General features: G+C 45.7%; 1 protein-coding gene across 7 annotated transcripts in view; it reads left to right on the top strand.

Annotated features, from left to right (window-relative positions):
- Positions 1–15,000, top strand: part of LOC135090482 (protein enabled-like) — a 106,977-nt gene that overhangs the window by 78,961 nt on the left and 13,016 nt on the right. The window contains exon 1 of one of the 7 annotated variants that reach the window (XM_063987251.1): positions 7,136–7,287. The exons of 4 other annotated variants lie outside the window; for them this stretch is intronic. In XM_063987251.1, coding sequence (XP_063843321.1) covers positions 7,232–7,287 — 56 coding nt within the window. In that variant the 5' untranslated portion in view covers positions 7,136–7,231. Of the gene's footprint in view, positions 1–7,135; positions 7,288–13,893; positions 14,000–15,000 lie in introns of those variants that run through there. 2 more of the 7 variants (XM_063987290.1, XM_063987299.1) reach the window with 2 other exon arrangements.

Genomic DNA, 15,000 nt, shown 5'->3' with positions numbered 1-15,000 from the left:
AGGGACAGACGCGTGGGAGAGCTGGGCCAATATTTGCTGTTCCTTATTTATGGGTGAAGGTGGAGGCGGTGATGGAAGGGCCCCGCTGTGGTGTGTTGTCTTGTGGCTTCCTGTCTGTATGGGATGGATTCACAAACATTCCCAGAGCAAAACGAAATTCAGGAAGGCAGTATTGAAATAGAGTAGATTAATAAAGAAAAAACTTCGCTATTTCTTCTACTGATGTCTTCCTAAGATGAAAGAAGAACCTTGCTGTGGTTTGTTGGCCTGTATCTGCCTATTTCAAGATCATAGACAAGAAAATAATGAAATAGAATAAAAACTCGGTAATTTGGTCTTCTGATAGTCTTCCTAGGGTGAAAGAAGTGTCGTGCTGTGGTCCTGTCTGTCTTTCCCTGTCCATGTTGGGTGAGACGTCTGTCATTCTCAGGCCAAAAATAAGTTCAGGAAGAAGAGAATTAAACAGGTTAAAAAGAATGTCACCTAATCACTACGCTGTCAGTCTTCCCACAAAACCTGACAACAGATAGAGTCATTGCACACACGAGGAGTCAAGATTGAGTCTCGTATTTCAAAACATTGTCGCCTCTCGTCAGGAAGGTTTTCAAGCCACACAGATGAACAACAGCACGGTTTCCACTGTTGTTTTCAAGCCACACACATGAACAGCACGGTTTCCACTGCTGTTTTCAAGCCACACAGATGAACAACAGCACGGTTTCTACTGCTGTTTTCAAGCCACACATGAACAGCACGGTTTAGATTACTGTTTTCAAGCCACACAGATGAACAGCACGGTTTCCACTGCTGTTTTCAAGCCACACATGAACAGCACGGTTTAGATTACTGTTTTCAAGCCACACAGATATGAACAACACGGGTTTCACTGCTGTTTTCAAGCCATACACATGAACAGCCCGGGCTTCATTATATATCCATGGTAGCGCAGTCCTTGTTCACCCTGCACCTGAATTATGAAAGCACTCCTGCAGACTCCCAAGAACCTCCAGTAGAGCCTGTTAAAAGTGGTGGAGGCTGGAAGCTGAAATGGTGGAGAACAGAACACAGCCTTGAGTGGAACTGCAAAACACGGCGGCAGGAATGGAGCAGGTTAATTGACTCCCTTGATTGTCCCTTGCCACGGTGAAGAGACCCAGGCATCCAGTGAATCAGAGGAGACTAACCCGTCCCACACACACACACACACACACACACACACACACACACACACACACACACACACACACACACACACACACACACACACACACAGGAAGGAAGAGCAAGCAGTAGCATACCCGTTGGTCCTTAGGAGGCTGTTTGTGATAAGCTATACTACATGATTCAACGTAAGATAGTACAGGTGAAGGATCCTCCCCACCTACCGTTCCCTTCGTGTTTGTTCACGGTATTTATTTATTTTATTTTATTTTATTTTTTTATTTATTTATCTATACCTATTCATCTATCTATCTACATATTTATTTACTTATTGATTGACTGATTAGCAAAGTTTTGTTCAACTGATTAGCAAAGTTTTGTTCATCTATATTTGTATGCTTTTCAGTTCTAATTCTCTCTCTCTCTCTCTCTCTCTCTCTCTCTCTCTCTCTCTCTCTCTCTCTCTCTCTCTCTCTCTCTCTCTCTCTCTCTCTCTCTCTCTCTCTCTCTCTCTCTCTCTCTCTCTCTCTCTCTCTCTCTCTCTCTCACACACAACTAATATATGAAAACTACCAATTATATTTAAAGGCACCTTATATACGTTCATGAAGCTTAGCAGAGCGTGTTATGTGTTTCGCCTGGTGTGGTTGAGGTACCCCCGCCCTCCAGCGCCACCTTCCCGCGTGCTGGCGCCAAATGTCACGTCTTGTCACTCACTGCCGGAGATGCGCCCTGCTTGCTGGCCTAGTTTGCTGCTGCGTGGACTTGTAGCTATGCCTTCACCTGCACTAGACACATCACAGGACATCACAGTACAGCATAACAGCACAGCATAGTACAGCGCAGCACGTAGTAACTATAGTGATTATTTAAACGACTTAGTATTTGAATCTCCTTTCCAATCCCACGTAGAGAGAGAGAGAGAGAGAGAGAGAGAGAGAGAGAGAGAGAGAGAGGTAGTAGTAGTAGTAGTAGTAGTAGTAGTAGTAGTAGTTACATTTTTCTTACCCAAAGCTATAACTAATGAAAACACCCTCAGATATTGATATAAATGCTTCTAAATACCTGTTACTGTTTGAACAACCCCCCGCTTTGGAATCCCACGTTAAAAGTGCCATAACAAAACAATGGTGTGGGGCGGCGGGCGTGTGGGGGCCTGGGGCGGGGCGGGGCGGTCCTGTAGCTATCAAGGGACGCTGCTGTGACGTCCCCCACATCCTGCCGCGGGGCCTCTCACTCCCCTCTCCCCACTCTCCCACACTCTCTCTCACTCTCTCTCATCCCTCCCCCCCCCCATGCACACCATCCTGATTCCTGACACCCCGCCGGCGCGCAGGAGGAAGGCTGATCATGTTCTCTGGTTGACGCTGAGAGAGAGAGAGAGAGAGAGAGAGAGAGAGAGAGAGAGAGAGAGAGAGAGAGAGAGAGAGAGAGAGAGGATGTTAGGAAGTGTATTCATCAGCATCAGCATCATTATTAGTCCTCCTCCTCCTCCTCTTCTGCGTCATCATTTTTGTTATCATCATCATCATCATCATCATCACCACACACCACCACCACCACCACCACCACCACCACCACCACCACCACCACCGTCGTCGTCATTATCATCATCATTCTGTTGTTGTTGTTGTTGTTGTTGTTGTTGTTGATAATAATGATGGTGATGATGTTCTTCTTCTTCTTGTTCTCCTCCTCCTCCTCCTCCTCCTCCTCCTCCTCCTCCACCTCCTCCTCCTCCTCCTCCTCCTCCTCCTCCTCCTCCTCCTCCTCCTCCTCCTCCTCCTCCTCCTCCCTCTCCTTGACAAACCTCCACGCATCTCGCTAATTTATCTCGTCTCATTTTTCCTCTTCCTTCATCTCTTCTTTTGTTCCTCTTGTAAGCCTGGACAAGCTGTATCTCCCTCATCAACTTGGCTTCATTTTTGACAAACCCTCCTTCTCCTTCCTCCCAACCCCAACCAGCGCACAGAGGAAGGGAGTGGGGAGGGTTGGGGGTGAGGCAGTACCATGGAAGTACCGCCTGGAGCTCATATAAAAGACTAAGGGGGGTAAGGAGGAGGGGGCATAGGAAGGGGGTGAAGGATGGGTGGAGCTTTAAAGGGACAGTGTTGGAGGGACTGGAAGACACGTGTGGTTGTGAGGGTGTTGGGGAAGAGGTGAGGGGGTGGGGTTGTTAGGGTTGGGAGAGAAGGGGAGGGGAGGGAAAGGGAGGGGAGGGAAATTAAGAGGGTATTGAAAATCTTAGCCAGTTTTTCTTTTCTTTTTTCAGTTCCTGGTTTTCCGTTTTCTGTGATTTATTTATTTTTGTGGTCTTTTTAATTATCTTTATTTATTTTTTTTTCAATCGTTACATTTTTTTCTTTTTCATTTTCTTTGTTTTTTTCTTTTTCATTTTCTTTTTTTTAACTCATTCCATTAATTTTCATATGTTGCATTATTTATGCTTTTCCACCAGTCTTCATGAAATTTTCGTTTTTTTCTTTTCCTCCATTCATATTCTTCCTCCTTTGCTTTCCTTAACGCTATTTACTTTTTTTTTTATATCAAACATTAATTTCGTCCTCATTCTTTCACTTTTCTCCCGCTCTTCCTATCACAACATTCCTTCTCCCTTCCTTTACTATTTTTTCCTTGTTTTTAGATCCCATAATTCCTTCTCCAAATCCTTTACTTTCTTTTCGCTTCAAGTTGCATGATACACACTCCAATCACTTCACTTCTCTCCTCTTTCCTTTATTGCGTCCTTCCCTCATCCAACCCTCGAAGAAAATTAAGAGTACACACCGTTTTATTGGAGATTCAAATAATAATAATAAAAAAAGAAAATGCAATGAAAATGTGTACCAGTACTTCTCACAACAGAACCCCATAAGCACCAGTAAGATCCCCTCAGGAACGCCACTTCTGTACTGTACATAGATGCTCGCTTTTTTTTTTTTTTTTTTTTTTTTTTTTTTTTTTTAGTGAAGGATTAGCTTTGAGTGTCTCGATATGTTTAATGAGTTTGTAGTGTGTGTGTGTGTGTGTGTGTGTGTGTGTGTGTGTGTGTGTGTGTGTGTGTGTGTGTGTGTGTGTGTGTGTGTGTGTTCTCTTTTTCTCTCTCTCTTTGGTTCATCATCTTTTTACCTTCGTTTAGGAATTTCCTCCTCCTCCTCCTCCTCCTCCTCCTCCTCCTCCTCCTCCTCCTCCTCCTCCTCCTCCTCCTCCTCCTCGTGTACTTGCCTCTTTGTACTTTTACGGAATTAATTCAACCTTGTTTTTGTCCCGTTGTTAAGAACCCAATTACTATTTTTTTCCTCTCTTTAAATCTAAGTGTTCGCATACAGCTTGCAGACACGCCACTTCCTCAGGTAATGCGCGCCACTAATCTGTTGCGCAGATTCTTCCCTTTCGGGAAGAAAAAGAAAAAAATATATATATTGTGTACCTTCTATCGCTTCTTGTCTTGTTTTATAAATTTTTTCGGTGTTTCCTCTTGCCGTTATTTGGTGCATGGTTGACACGAGTCGTATCCGTCATTGTTTTTACATATTAGTACTGCTTTATAATCTTATCTCCTCTCCTTTTGTCTGTGCCTTTTCCCCAGTTCGTGTGTGTGTGTGTGTGTGTGTGTGTGTGTGTGTGTGTGTGTGTGTGTGTGTGTGTGTGTGTGTGTGTGTGTGTGTGTGTGTGATTCAAGCTTGTAATAGCCCGTTTTTTTATTTTTTACCTTTTTTTTCAGGCTCTATAAAGTAAACACATTTTCTTGTATCTTTTCACTTGGGCATCTAGTCTCTCTCTCTCTCTCTCTCTCTCTCTCTCTCTCTCTCTCTCTCTCTCTCTCTCTCTCTCTCTCTCTCTCTCTCTCTCTCTCTCTCTCTCTCTCTCTCTCTCTCTCTCAAGTAAAACAGTTTCATAACCAAGGCGTTCAGATCACCTCTAGTCACTCACCCACTGTTCTTACATCCTCACCTCCTCCATTGCAACTAGTAACACCTGATTTTATGACGCTCGGAAGCTGACTTAAGTAGTGGATGGGTTCAAGACATGTAATTTCTTAGCTTGAGGCACCGGCGACTCCACACTCACTCAGGCATGAAGGGGAGACGTGCGAGGAGCGTCTGCCTACATGAGAATTTAAATCCATGACCTTGGGCAGAGAGAGGGTGGAGTTTTTTTTTTTTTTTTTTTTTTTTATATACGAGTATATATATATAACTCCACCAGACCGATGATGGTTGTTATGACCCGGATGAACTCCATTAGACATTCCTCTGAGTAACGGGTTGGGGTTCAGTTGAGGTGATGTAGATTTTCACTAATGACAGAAAAAAAAAGAAAGAAAGAAAGGAAAATAAAGGAAAAAAAAAAGATTGTGTCAGAGAATTGCCTTGCCACACCTCAGCATCGTGCGTCTCCCCTATGCCATACAGTAATCTCAGGCTAAGGGTAGATACCATGTAAAATGTACGTATGATTGGTGATTGGCAGTGGTGGTGGTGGTGGTGGTGGTGGTGTCGTCGTCGTATTCACAAGCTCAGTAACATATAACACATTCGCACTTCCTACCTCTTTTTTTTTTTTCTTCTTTTTTTCTTCTATCTCTCGCCCATTCCTCTGATTTACTAGGAATATGCCAGTTGTCAGGTTTTTCGTCAGGAGAGTGTCAGCACCTCAGGGGACGTCAGATTGAGGGGAGACGCATAGCAGGGGAAGTGAGCATAGCAAGTTATTCGACCTCTGACCACGGCTAAACTATATCTCATCGCTGTAAGAGGAGGCAAACAATCAAGCTGTAAGTAATAATAATAATATAATAATAATAATAACGACGACAAACAACAACAACAGCAATGACCAATAACAGTAAGGGTTTCTATGCTTCTGACTCGGAGTTAAGCTGCTCATGAATCTACGTCAGTCAGTATTGGTCCAGATCGCCACACACTCGCAACACAGTGTGCCGGGCCCGCGTGTGCTCGTCACGCTAGCGGCAGGAAGGCAGACTTGTCGCTAATGTGAGTAAGATGCGCCAAGTTGTGGAGTTAACTTGGTTTCCCTATAATGAAGGCTTTATCAGTTATTGATCGCTCTTCCCGCCCTGCCATCCACTTCCCCGCAGCCACTCCGCCTGCCCCGTCCTGCTACCAAGCCACCGCGCCAAGCCACCCACCAAGATGTCCCCCGCAGCCAGAAGTCCAGAGGCTGGGTCCCTTTGAAACATTCCTTAGCTTCGCCATGAGCTGCGGGGAGTGAGGCACGTGGGACGCTGGTCACTGGGGGGAGTGGTGGTGTCCGTCAGGTGTGTCGCCCCTGCAGTGCCCGTCCTCCTCTTATGGGTGGTGGTGGTGGTGGTGGTGGCCCCCAGGGTCTCATCTGGCAACGGCGAGGGTGGTGCCGCGACACACGCCGGCTCGCATGGAGTCTGGGCCAGGCACCCTTTATGACACCTGCTCCCTGACTCATGGAAACACAGGATCCCTTCCCATTCTCTCTCTCTCTCTCTCTCTCTCTCTCTCTCTCTCTCTCTCTCTCTCTCTCTCTCTCTCTCTCTCTCTCTCTCCTCTCTCTCCTCTCTCTCTCTCTCTCTCTCTCTCACGGTGAGTCACCGCCACTTATTCTACAGCCTCGTCACCATCGCCAGCGGGCGCATCCTGGCGTAACACATGCAGTGCCTCCATCCTCTGTACTCTCATGTGTGGCGGCGTGTTTCACAAGTGGCTGCCAGAGTGTACTGAACAAATGCACTGCATTACACGCCCTGCTGTCGTCAGGCCGGCGTCTGGCCTCCTTCAGAAGCCATGTTGGTGAGTTGGCGCGGCGAGCTGCATCGGAAAGACGAGGGACGTGTTGGGCAGCGGGCGGCGGAGGCGGTAGTGAGAGAGGTGTGGGTGTGGCTCCGCGCACACACTGCTCCTCACGCGCAACACTTCGGAGGGGACACACACACACACACACACATACACGCACACACACACACACACACCGCCGTGCGACTGGTGCAAGTGTGGGAGTCGTGGGCCAGCAGTCCCTGCACGGCAGCAGGCCGGGGAGGGCGGGTGGCGGCGGGCTCGCGCAACCCTACCAGATGTGGTTCACCAACGGGTGTTCCTGCTCGGGCCTCCTAGCCATGCTGGTCCTCAGGTAACTGTCACCGCTGCCGCCGGGGCTTCCAGGCGCTGCACCTGCACCGGCAGTGCCAAGGTGGGGTAACTCAGTGCCAGGTTGCAGAGGCGCTGGTGCCGCCCCGAGCAGGCCGTGAAGGAATGGGTGTCTTTGGGCGACTGGCGGGGTTTGGCGCGGTTGACGGAGGATGATAATACCCTCCTGGAACACTGAGGCCCTCACGGGGAAGCCACAACAGCAGCAGGTGTGCTGTCTGCCTCTCTGTGTGACATCCCGGTGCTGTGGTGGTAACGGGCTGCTGTGACACGTGGTGGGGGGTCTAGAGCACCAACTGTGTCATGGGGTGGGACATTGCTGTGCTGTGGCGGGAAAGTGCGGTGTGGTACTGCTGTGGTGTGCTGAAGATGTGGTGCTGGCTGGTGGACGGCTTTGTTGAGCTTGTGGGAGGTGGCATGAAATGGTGGAGTGGTGCTGTCGTGGGGTCGGCTGGAGTGGAGTTGTGATGGGGCGATGCAGTGCTATGAAGTGTGGGCTGTGGCGGGAATGAAGTGGTCACACTTTCCCGCCATCACCTATGTATTTGTACCTCGGTGATGGAAAGTGGAGCATTTCTTTGTTATTCTTACGTCCTCCTCCTCTCAGCTTCTCAGCTTCCCTGAAATCTCCAACCTCTCTTTGTCCCCTGAACTGTAGACCCTTTCTGGCTAACTCCTCCAGATCATTCAGTATTTCATTGGAAGCCTTTTATTTCTTCGAGTGTGTTCATTCGTGAGTCAGCCGCATCATCTCTCGCACTGTCTTGATTATAATTCTTAGTACTCTTGCCTATTCATTCGCAAGGAGAGAGAGAGAGAAGAGAGAGAGAGAGAGAGAGAGAGAGAGAGAGAGAGACCACACAATTTCAGCATATTCCAATTCTAGTCTTATCATTAGGGCAGTTGAATTCTTTTGTCTTTGTACAAGAGATGCTACCGACCTTGTCTTCCTCAGCATCCTTTATATGTATTTCCAGTCAGCGTACGTGTGTGTGTGTGTGTGTGTGTGTGTGTGTGTGTGTGTGGTGTGTGTGTGTGTGTGTGTGTGTGTATGTCGTCTAGGTAAAAATGAACGATCGGACAGAATAGCAGATTAAATTTCATATCAGCAAATTAAAAAGTAATTGCTACTACTACTACTGCTACTGCTACTACTACTACTACTACTACTACTACTACTACTACTGATAATAATAACAACAGCAACAGCAAAGTACGCAGGGTTAGTTGAGACGATCGCAATGATACGAGTAAGCGCACGGTACGGAATGAGGCGCAGACGGGATCAATGTGAGGGAAGGATATATGGATTTATGGAGAGCTCGCATCGCCGTCAGGATAAACAACGCATCGGGGCTTGAAATAGAACCAATCGTTACGTGTTTGAAAAAGTAGAGGCGGTGCTGAGGTAATATTAAAGTTGTATTTGGCATTGGTCAGGCGCCTGCTGGACTACACTACACGGTGCTACTCTGGGCTCCGTATTTCAAGGCGGATTTGGTTGCGGGAAAGGGTGAAGAAACATTGTAGGTGCGGTGAAGAGTATTTCTTAGAACGGAATATTAAGACCTATATTCTAAGACGCTTTATGCTTTTAGGGACTGTTTTTCAGAGGCCACGTATATGATTGTGACGCTGATAATACATGGGATGCTTAATATTTCTTAGGATAGGATATTTACACTGATGTTCTGAAACGCTTTAGGCTTTTAGGTTTTTCAAATGCTACTGATGTGATTGTGACGTTAATAATACATGGGGTGCTTAATATTTTTTTTAGGGTAGAATATTAGGTCTATATTCTGAAACACTTCTTAGACTGCGTTAAAAGGCCAAGAATGTGATTGTGGCATGGGATAAGTAATATTTCTTAGGATATAATATTTATCCCGATATTCAGAAACACTTTATGCCTTTCACTGCGATTGTTTCCAAAGAACATGACATGAAAACTTGAGGGAAGCTGCAAGAAGTCACCAGGCCTACGCACGGCAACCCCCTGTATAAATCGTGCCTACCTATTAACACCCATCATCGCCATCCACAAATTTATCTCAAATGCTACAGATGTGACCGTGACGCAAATGATACATGGGATGCATAATATTTCTTAGAATAGCATATTAACGCCGATATCCTAAAACGCTCCAGGGCTTTCACTGGGACTGCTTTCAAAGGCCACAGATGTGATCAACTCTTTTACTGCTATGGTGATTTTTGCTAACACTCAGAGTTAGGTTAAAGTATTGTTTGCATGAAGTAAAAATAAAAAATGAATATGCGGTTGATTTAGTTCTTTGTAAGCCAGAGAACTGTTTGAGAGACTGTAATTTAGAAATGTATGGGTTGAAAATTATCTTCGTTAACATTCAGTTAGGTTAAAATATGATTTACATGAAAAAAAAAAGAATGTGGGGTTAATATAGTTCTTTATAAGCCATATAACTGCTTCAGAGATTGTAGTTCATAATTGTATGGCTTGAAAATTATCTTTGTTAACATTCAGAGTTAAAATATTGTTTGCATGAAAAAAAAAGATTATGTTCTTTATAAACCATACAGTTGTTTGAAAGACAATTGTTCAGAAGTGTATATATTAAAAGATATCTTCGTTAACATTCAGAGCCATGTTGGAAGAAACTTTACATGAAGGGAAAAAAACATAATAAAATAAATAAATAAATAAATAAATAAATATATATATATATATTATATATATATATATATATATATATATATATATATATATATATATATATATATATATATATATATATATATATATATATAATATATATATATATATATATATATATATATATATATATATATATATATATATATATATATATATATATATATATATATATATATATATATATATATATATATATTATATAATATATATATATATATATGACGTTGGTTTTGTTCTTTATGACCCAGAAAACTGAAAGGAACTATAATGAAAAAAAAAAACGGTATGTCTAAAAAGTTGTATTTATTTATGGGAAGAATTGTCCAGAGGTGAAAAAGTTAATGGGATTTTCATGGGTGCTTTCTACCATTAGTGTTATGTAATCTTTAAAATTATCACTAGGCCTCACAAAAAATTACCGTTGAAAATCCAAATAACTTCCACGACAAGTTTGAAAATCGAGATATGACAACTAAACATTTTAGATTATGGAACTAAAGCTTTGAAATTCACAGTTATTAGAGCGACGGAGATTCGAGGAATGAAGTCGCAAGGATGGTGTAGACAAGATCCTGGGTGTTAGTAATTGGACATACCGTATTCTGTAGTGTAAGTTATTGGGATTTTCAACGATGTTTCATGATTGCAGTGATGGTTTAACAAAGCCACTGCAACATTAATAGCAAAAACACATAAAAACACAAAAATCTCTCTGCTGTGTAAGTTATTGGGGTTTTCGAGAATATTTTCATGATTGCAGTGATAGTTTAACAAAGCCACGGCATTACCGATAGAACACCCTCATAAACACGACGAACCTCTCTGCTGTGTGAGTTATTGGGGGTTTTCGAGAGTATTTTCATGATTGCGGTGATAGTTTAACAAGCACTCAGCGTTATTAATAGAGAGAAAGCACACAGGAACACGACTAATCTCTATGTTGTGTAAGTTACTGGGGTTTTCAAGGGCGTTTTCATGATGGCAGTAATGGTTTAACAACTACTCGGCATTACTGATAGGAACACCCACAGAAACACAACTTATCTCTGTGGCGTTTGGAAATATGATGAAAGAACTTTGTTTAGAAATATAGGACTTGATGTAAGGGATTGCAGTTTGTTGAGGATAGATTTTACAAAAGAGATAGGAACAGGTTTCGAATACGGTGGTGCTGATAAGTGGGGTGGTTTCAGTTATCATGTTGTTAGTGCAGAGCGGCAGAGTCAGTAGTAAAGCAGTTTTAGGAGAAGGGTGGACATCTTTATGGATAGGAATGATAGGTATGTGCAGGTATTCAACGAAGACTGTCACGTGTAGGCCTGTAGTGGCTCCCTGTATCTTCCCTGTGTGTGTGTGTGTGTGTGTGTGTTTGTGTGTTTCTCTCTCTCTCTCTCTCTCTCTCTCTCTCTCTCTCTCTCTCTCTCTCTCTCTCTCTCTCTCTCTCTCTCTCTCTCTCTCTCTCTCAGGTAAGCAGGGCCACGGTGTATTTCAACAACTTAACACTCCTGCAGAGGAGAGACGTGGTGGTGGTGGTGGTGGTGGTAGCAGCAGCTCGTCTCGTGGTGCTTCACGTGACTGGTCGATACTGCTCTCTCTCTCTCTCTCTCTCTCTCTCTCTCTCTCTCTCTCTCTCTCTCTCTCTCTCTCTCTCTCTCTCTCTCTCTCTCTCTCTCTCTCTCTCTCTCTCTCTCTCTCTCTCGAAATTCGTGTTCACCTTGGCCATCTCAGCGCAACGCCGGCCCCCTCTACCCCCTATCCTCCCCTCATCCTCACCCCCCGGCCTGGGAAACACCCCTGTTAGGTTTACACACTTCGAATATTGCCACACCCAAACCCTCACCCCTGCCACCCCTGCCATCCCTTCCTCTTCCTCCATAGCCATGACTTAACCCTGCCTTCCCTTCTATCCTCTTCTCTCCCCTTCCTTTCCTTCCGCCCACGCCCCTTTCTGCCTTCCCCACGCCTCTTGTTCCGCCACTCCCTCACGTCCTTCGCCTCTCACAGCTAAGGGAAAGGAGAGGACAAAGTATTTCAGAAACGTTTTGCTCTCTCACCACGACTATTTTCAAAGGCCACGGAGATGACTTGCCAGGTTCTCCAGTGTTTCTCCCGTTAATAATGTATAAATCTTGTTAATCTGTCACTGCAAATCCCTTGTAACCTCGACGAGAGCTCTTTGAAAGTAGTGGAGGTGCGGCGCGAAAGTGTTACAGAATTTGGGCTTAAGACGAGTGCATGGGCAGGTGTGGGGACAGGTGTGGCAGAGGTGGAATGATGTGCACCTGTCTCCTGTTCTTGTTTTTCCCTGTTCAAAATACCGTATCCTCCCCCTCCCTTGTGTGCGATTTTTGTTATGGTTCTCTCTCTCTCTCTCTCTCTCTCTCTCTCTCTCTCTCTCTCTCTCTCTCTCTCTCTCTCTCTCTCTCTCTCTCTCTCTCTCTCTCTCTCTCTCTCTCTCTCTCTCTCTCTCTCGTCATGCGGGTATTTCTTTTATGTTAGTGTAATAGTGATTGTAGTAGTAGTAGTAGTAGTAGTAGTAGTAGAAGTAGCAGTATTATCATCATCATCAGCAGCAGCAACGTTTCAATCTTCACCACTATTATATTCATCATTATCTTCATCTTCACCACCATCATCACCATCGTCATAATATCCTCCTTTTTAGCGTAGGAATCAGTTGAATGCATGCGGCTATAAGTACGAAGTGGTGCGGTGTGTGCGTGTATGGTACTGTACTACTACGCCTGTGATGTGTGTGTGTGTGTGTGTGTGTGTGTGTGTGTGTGTGTGTTTGTGCAGACTGGTGAACGTGTATGTGTGCGTTGGCGGGTGTGGTCCATAGCCTTTACACACACACACACACATACACACACACATGGGCGGTGGCGGTTCACGAGTGCTGGGAGAGACACAAGAGAGGTTTTGGCGACGGGTTGACTGGGGGAGCTAGATGGATACGGGGTGACCAGGATAATAGCTGTGGGTGGAGTGGCGAGGAGAGATGGGGCGGGGCGGGGTGGCCTTCACGCCCTCCTGACCCCGTGATGCAGGAGTCTTCCCCACACCAAAGCCCGTATTCTGAAACGCTCTCTCAGCACGACTATCTTCAAAGGCCATAGAGATGATCAGCCGGGTCCTCAAGAGTGTTTCTCTGGTTAATCATGTAGAAATTTTGTTAATACGTCACTGCAACCGTAAAATCACGCTTGAAAACCTGTGTCGCTTTAGTTAGACCGTTCTGAAAGCAGTCGGGTTTCAGAATATGGTCCCATGAGTTATGACAGCAAGGTGCCCTGACTCCTCTCCCCGATGGCATCTGAGTGGGGGCGTGTTAGGGGATTATGTAACGTATTGAACTATCACCACTCACTGCCCTGCCTTGCCGCCGCCCCACCGACTTCACTCCAGAGGGTGGACTGGGTGGGTGGACTAGTGGGTTGGCGGTGGTGGTATAGCCTGGGCGTTCCCCATAACTTTTTTTTCTTTTTCTTCTTTTTAGTGTGTGTGTGTGTGTGTGTGTGTGTGCTGGTGTGGAGCGTGGGAAGTTGTATGTGTGGATGTTTGTTAAAGCGAGGCATGGGAAGGTTACCGTGTGTGTGTGTGTGTGTGTGTGTGTGTGTGTGTGTGTGTAGGGCAGACATTACTATAATTAGTGAAAATACAAATATGATAAAAAGTTGTCCATTATCTTCACAGTGCTATTAAACAGACAGGCGGGATGGGTGGCTAGGGGCGCGGCCTGCCCATGCTGCCGCGCCGCCGCTCACCCTGTGCCTGCTGCCCCACTGCCTTCATAAAACAATTAATACACCTCTTTCTCCATCATGGGTTCTTGTTTTTATACATTTATCTTGTTCTTTTCAGGTGAGTAATGTTGGGGCGTGTGGCAGACCTGGGGCGCCGTGGCTCAGGAGGGCGCTGCCAAGACTTGCACCGCGGTAGTTGTGTGAGGTGTGAGAGGGTGACGCGTGCCGTCCTGTGATCACGCCCCGGACAGGTGTGAATGGTGGGACTCGATACTCGCCCCATTGTGTGACGAGCCTCATTCACTGCCACGCACCATATTGACATGCCTTAATAACAAAAAGAAGAAAATGTTAGGAAAGTTATTCATGTTGTCTTAACAGAGACAGCTTCTCTAATATTGGTGCAAGTTTGCAGTGAATATCAGGCTGCATTTTGAAGCCTTGTTGAGGATATGATCCGTGGCATAATTGTGAGTGTTGAACTTGGTGTGAGTGTTTGGCGGTGTGACGCAGTGTTACTCCACGCAGAGGGACATGAATGGGCCGGCAAGGTATTATACAACGTGAGGATTTCTGTTTCCCTGGCAGCAGTTTCTCCTTCACGGTGCTAGTGGTTCCCTCCCTGTCCTGGCATGGAAGGCAGACCCCGTGGCTGCCACGCCTCTCAGGGCCGGCACGGGGCGGCGGAGCGGCCTGCCGGGGGAATCGATAAGGACTCGGGTGCTCCCCCAGCCGTCCTCGTCTCCACTCGCCTCACCCCTCCCTACATCTGCTCTTACCTCCACCCGTCCTGCTCTTTCCCATTTTCTCCTTCTCCTCCTCCTCCTCCTCCACCTCTTCCTCTTGAGGTGTTTATTATATATTATATATTATTCGTTTTGTATTTTCTCCATCAAAATCCATAGGAAGAGAGCTTTTTTTTCTTTTTAAGTAGGTAATAGTCTCTCTCTCTCTCTCTCTCTCTCTCTCTCTCTCTCTCTCTCTCTCTCTCTCTCTCTCTCTCTCTCTCTCTCTCTCTCTCTCTCTCTCTCTCTCTCTCTCTCTCATTAAGTTGTCTTACAAGCATTGCCAGAGATCATCACATGTTGTCCTGTTCCTTGTTTATTACATCTTTGAGGCTGCATGACTTGGGCTGGGAGGAGGATGGGCGAGCACTGAGGGTGCGAGGCGGCAGGCTGAGGCTGAGGGGCTCCAGCGTATGGAGTGTGGCGGGGAGTGATCAGGTGGAGTCACAGGTCTGAGTGAGGTTGGT

Source organism: Scylla paramamosain, chromosome 3, assembly GCF_035594125.1.
Source record: "Scylla paramamosain isolate STU-SP2022 chromosome 3, ASM3559412v1, whole genome shotgun sequence".
Lineage (NCBI taxonomy): Eukaryota > Metazoa > Arthropoda > Malacostraca > Decapoda > Portunidae > Scylla > Scylla paramamosain.
This window is presented reverse-complemented; position numbering and strand designations above follow the sequence as displayed.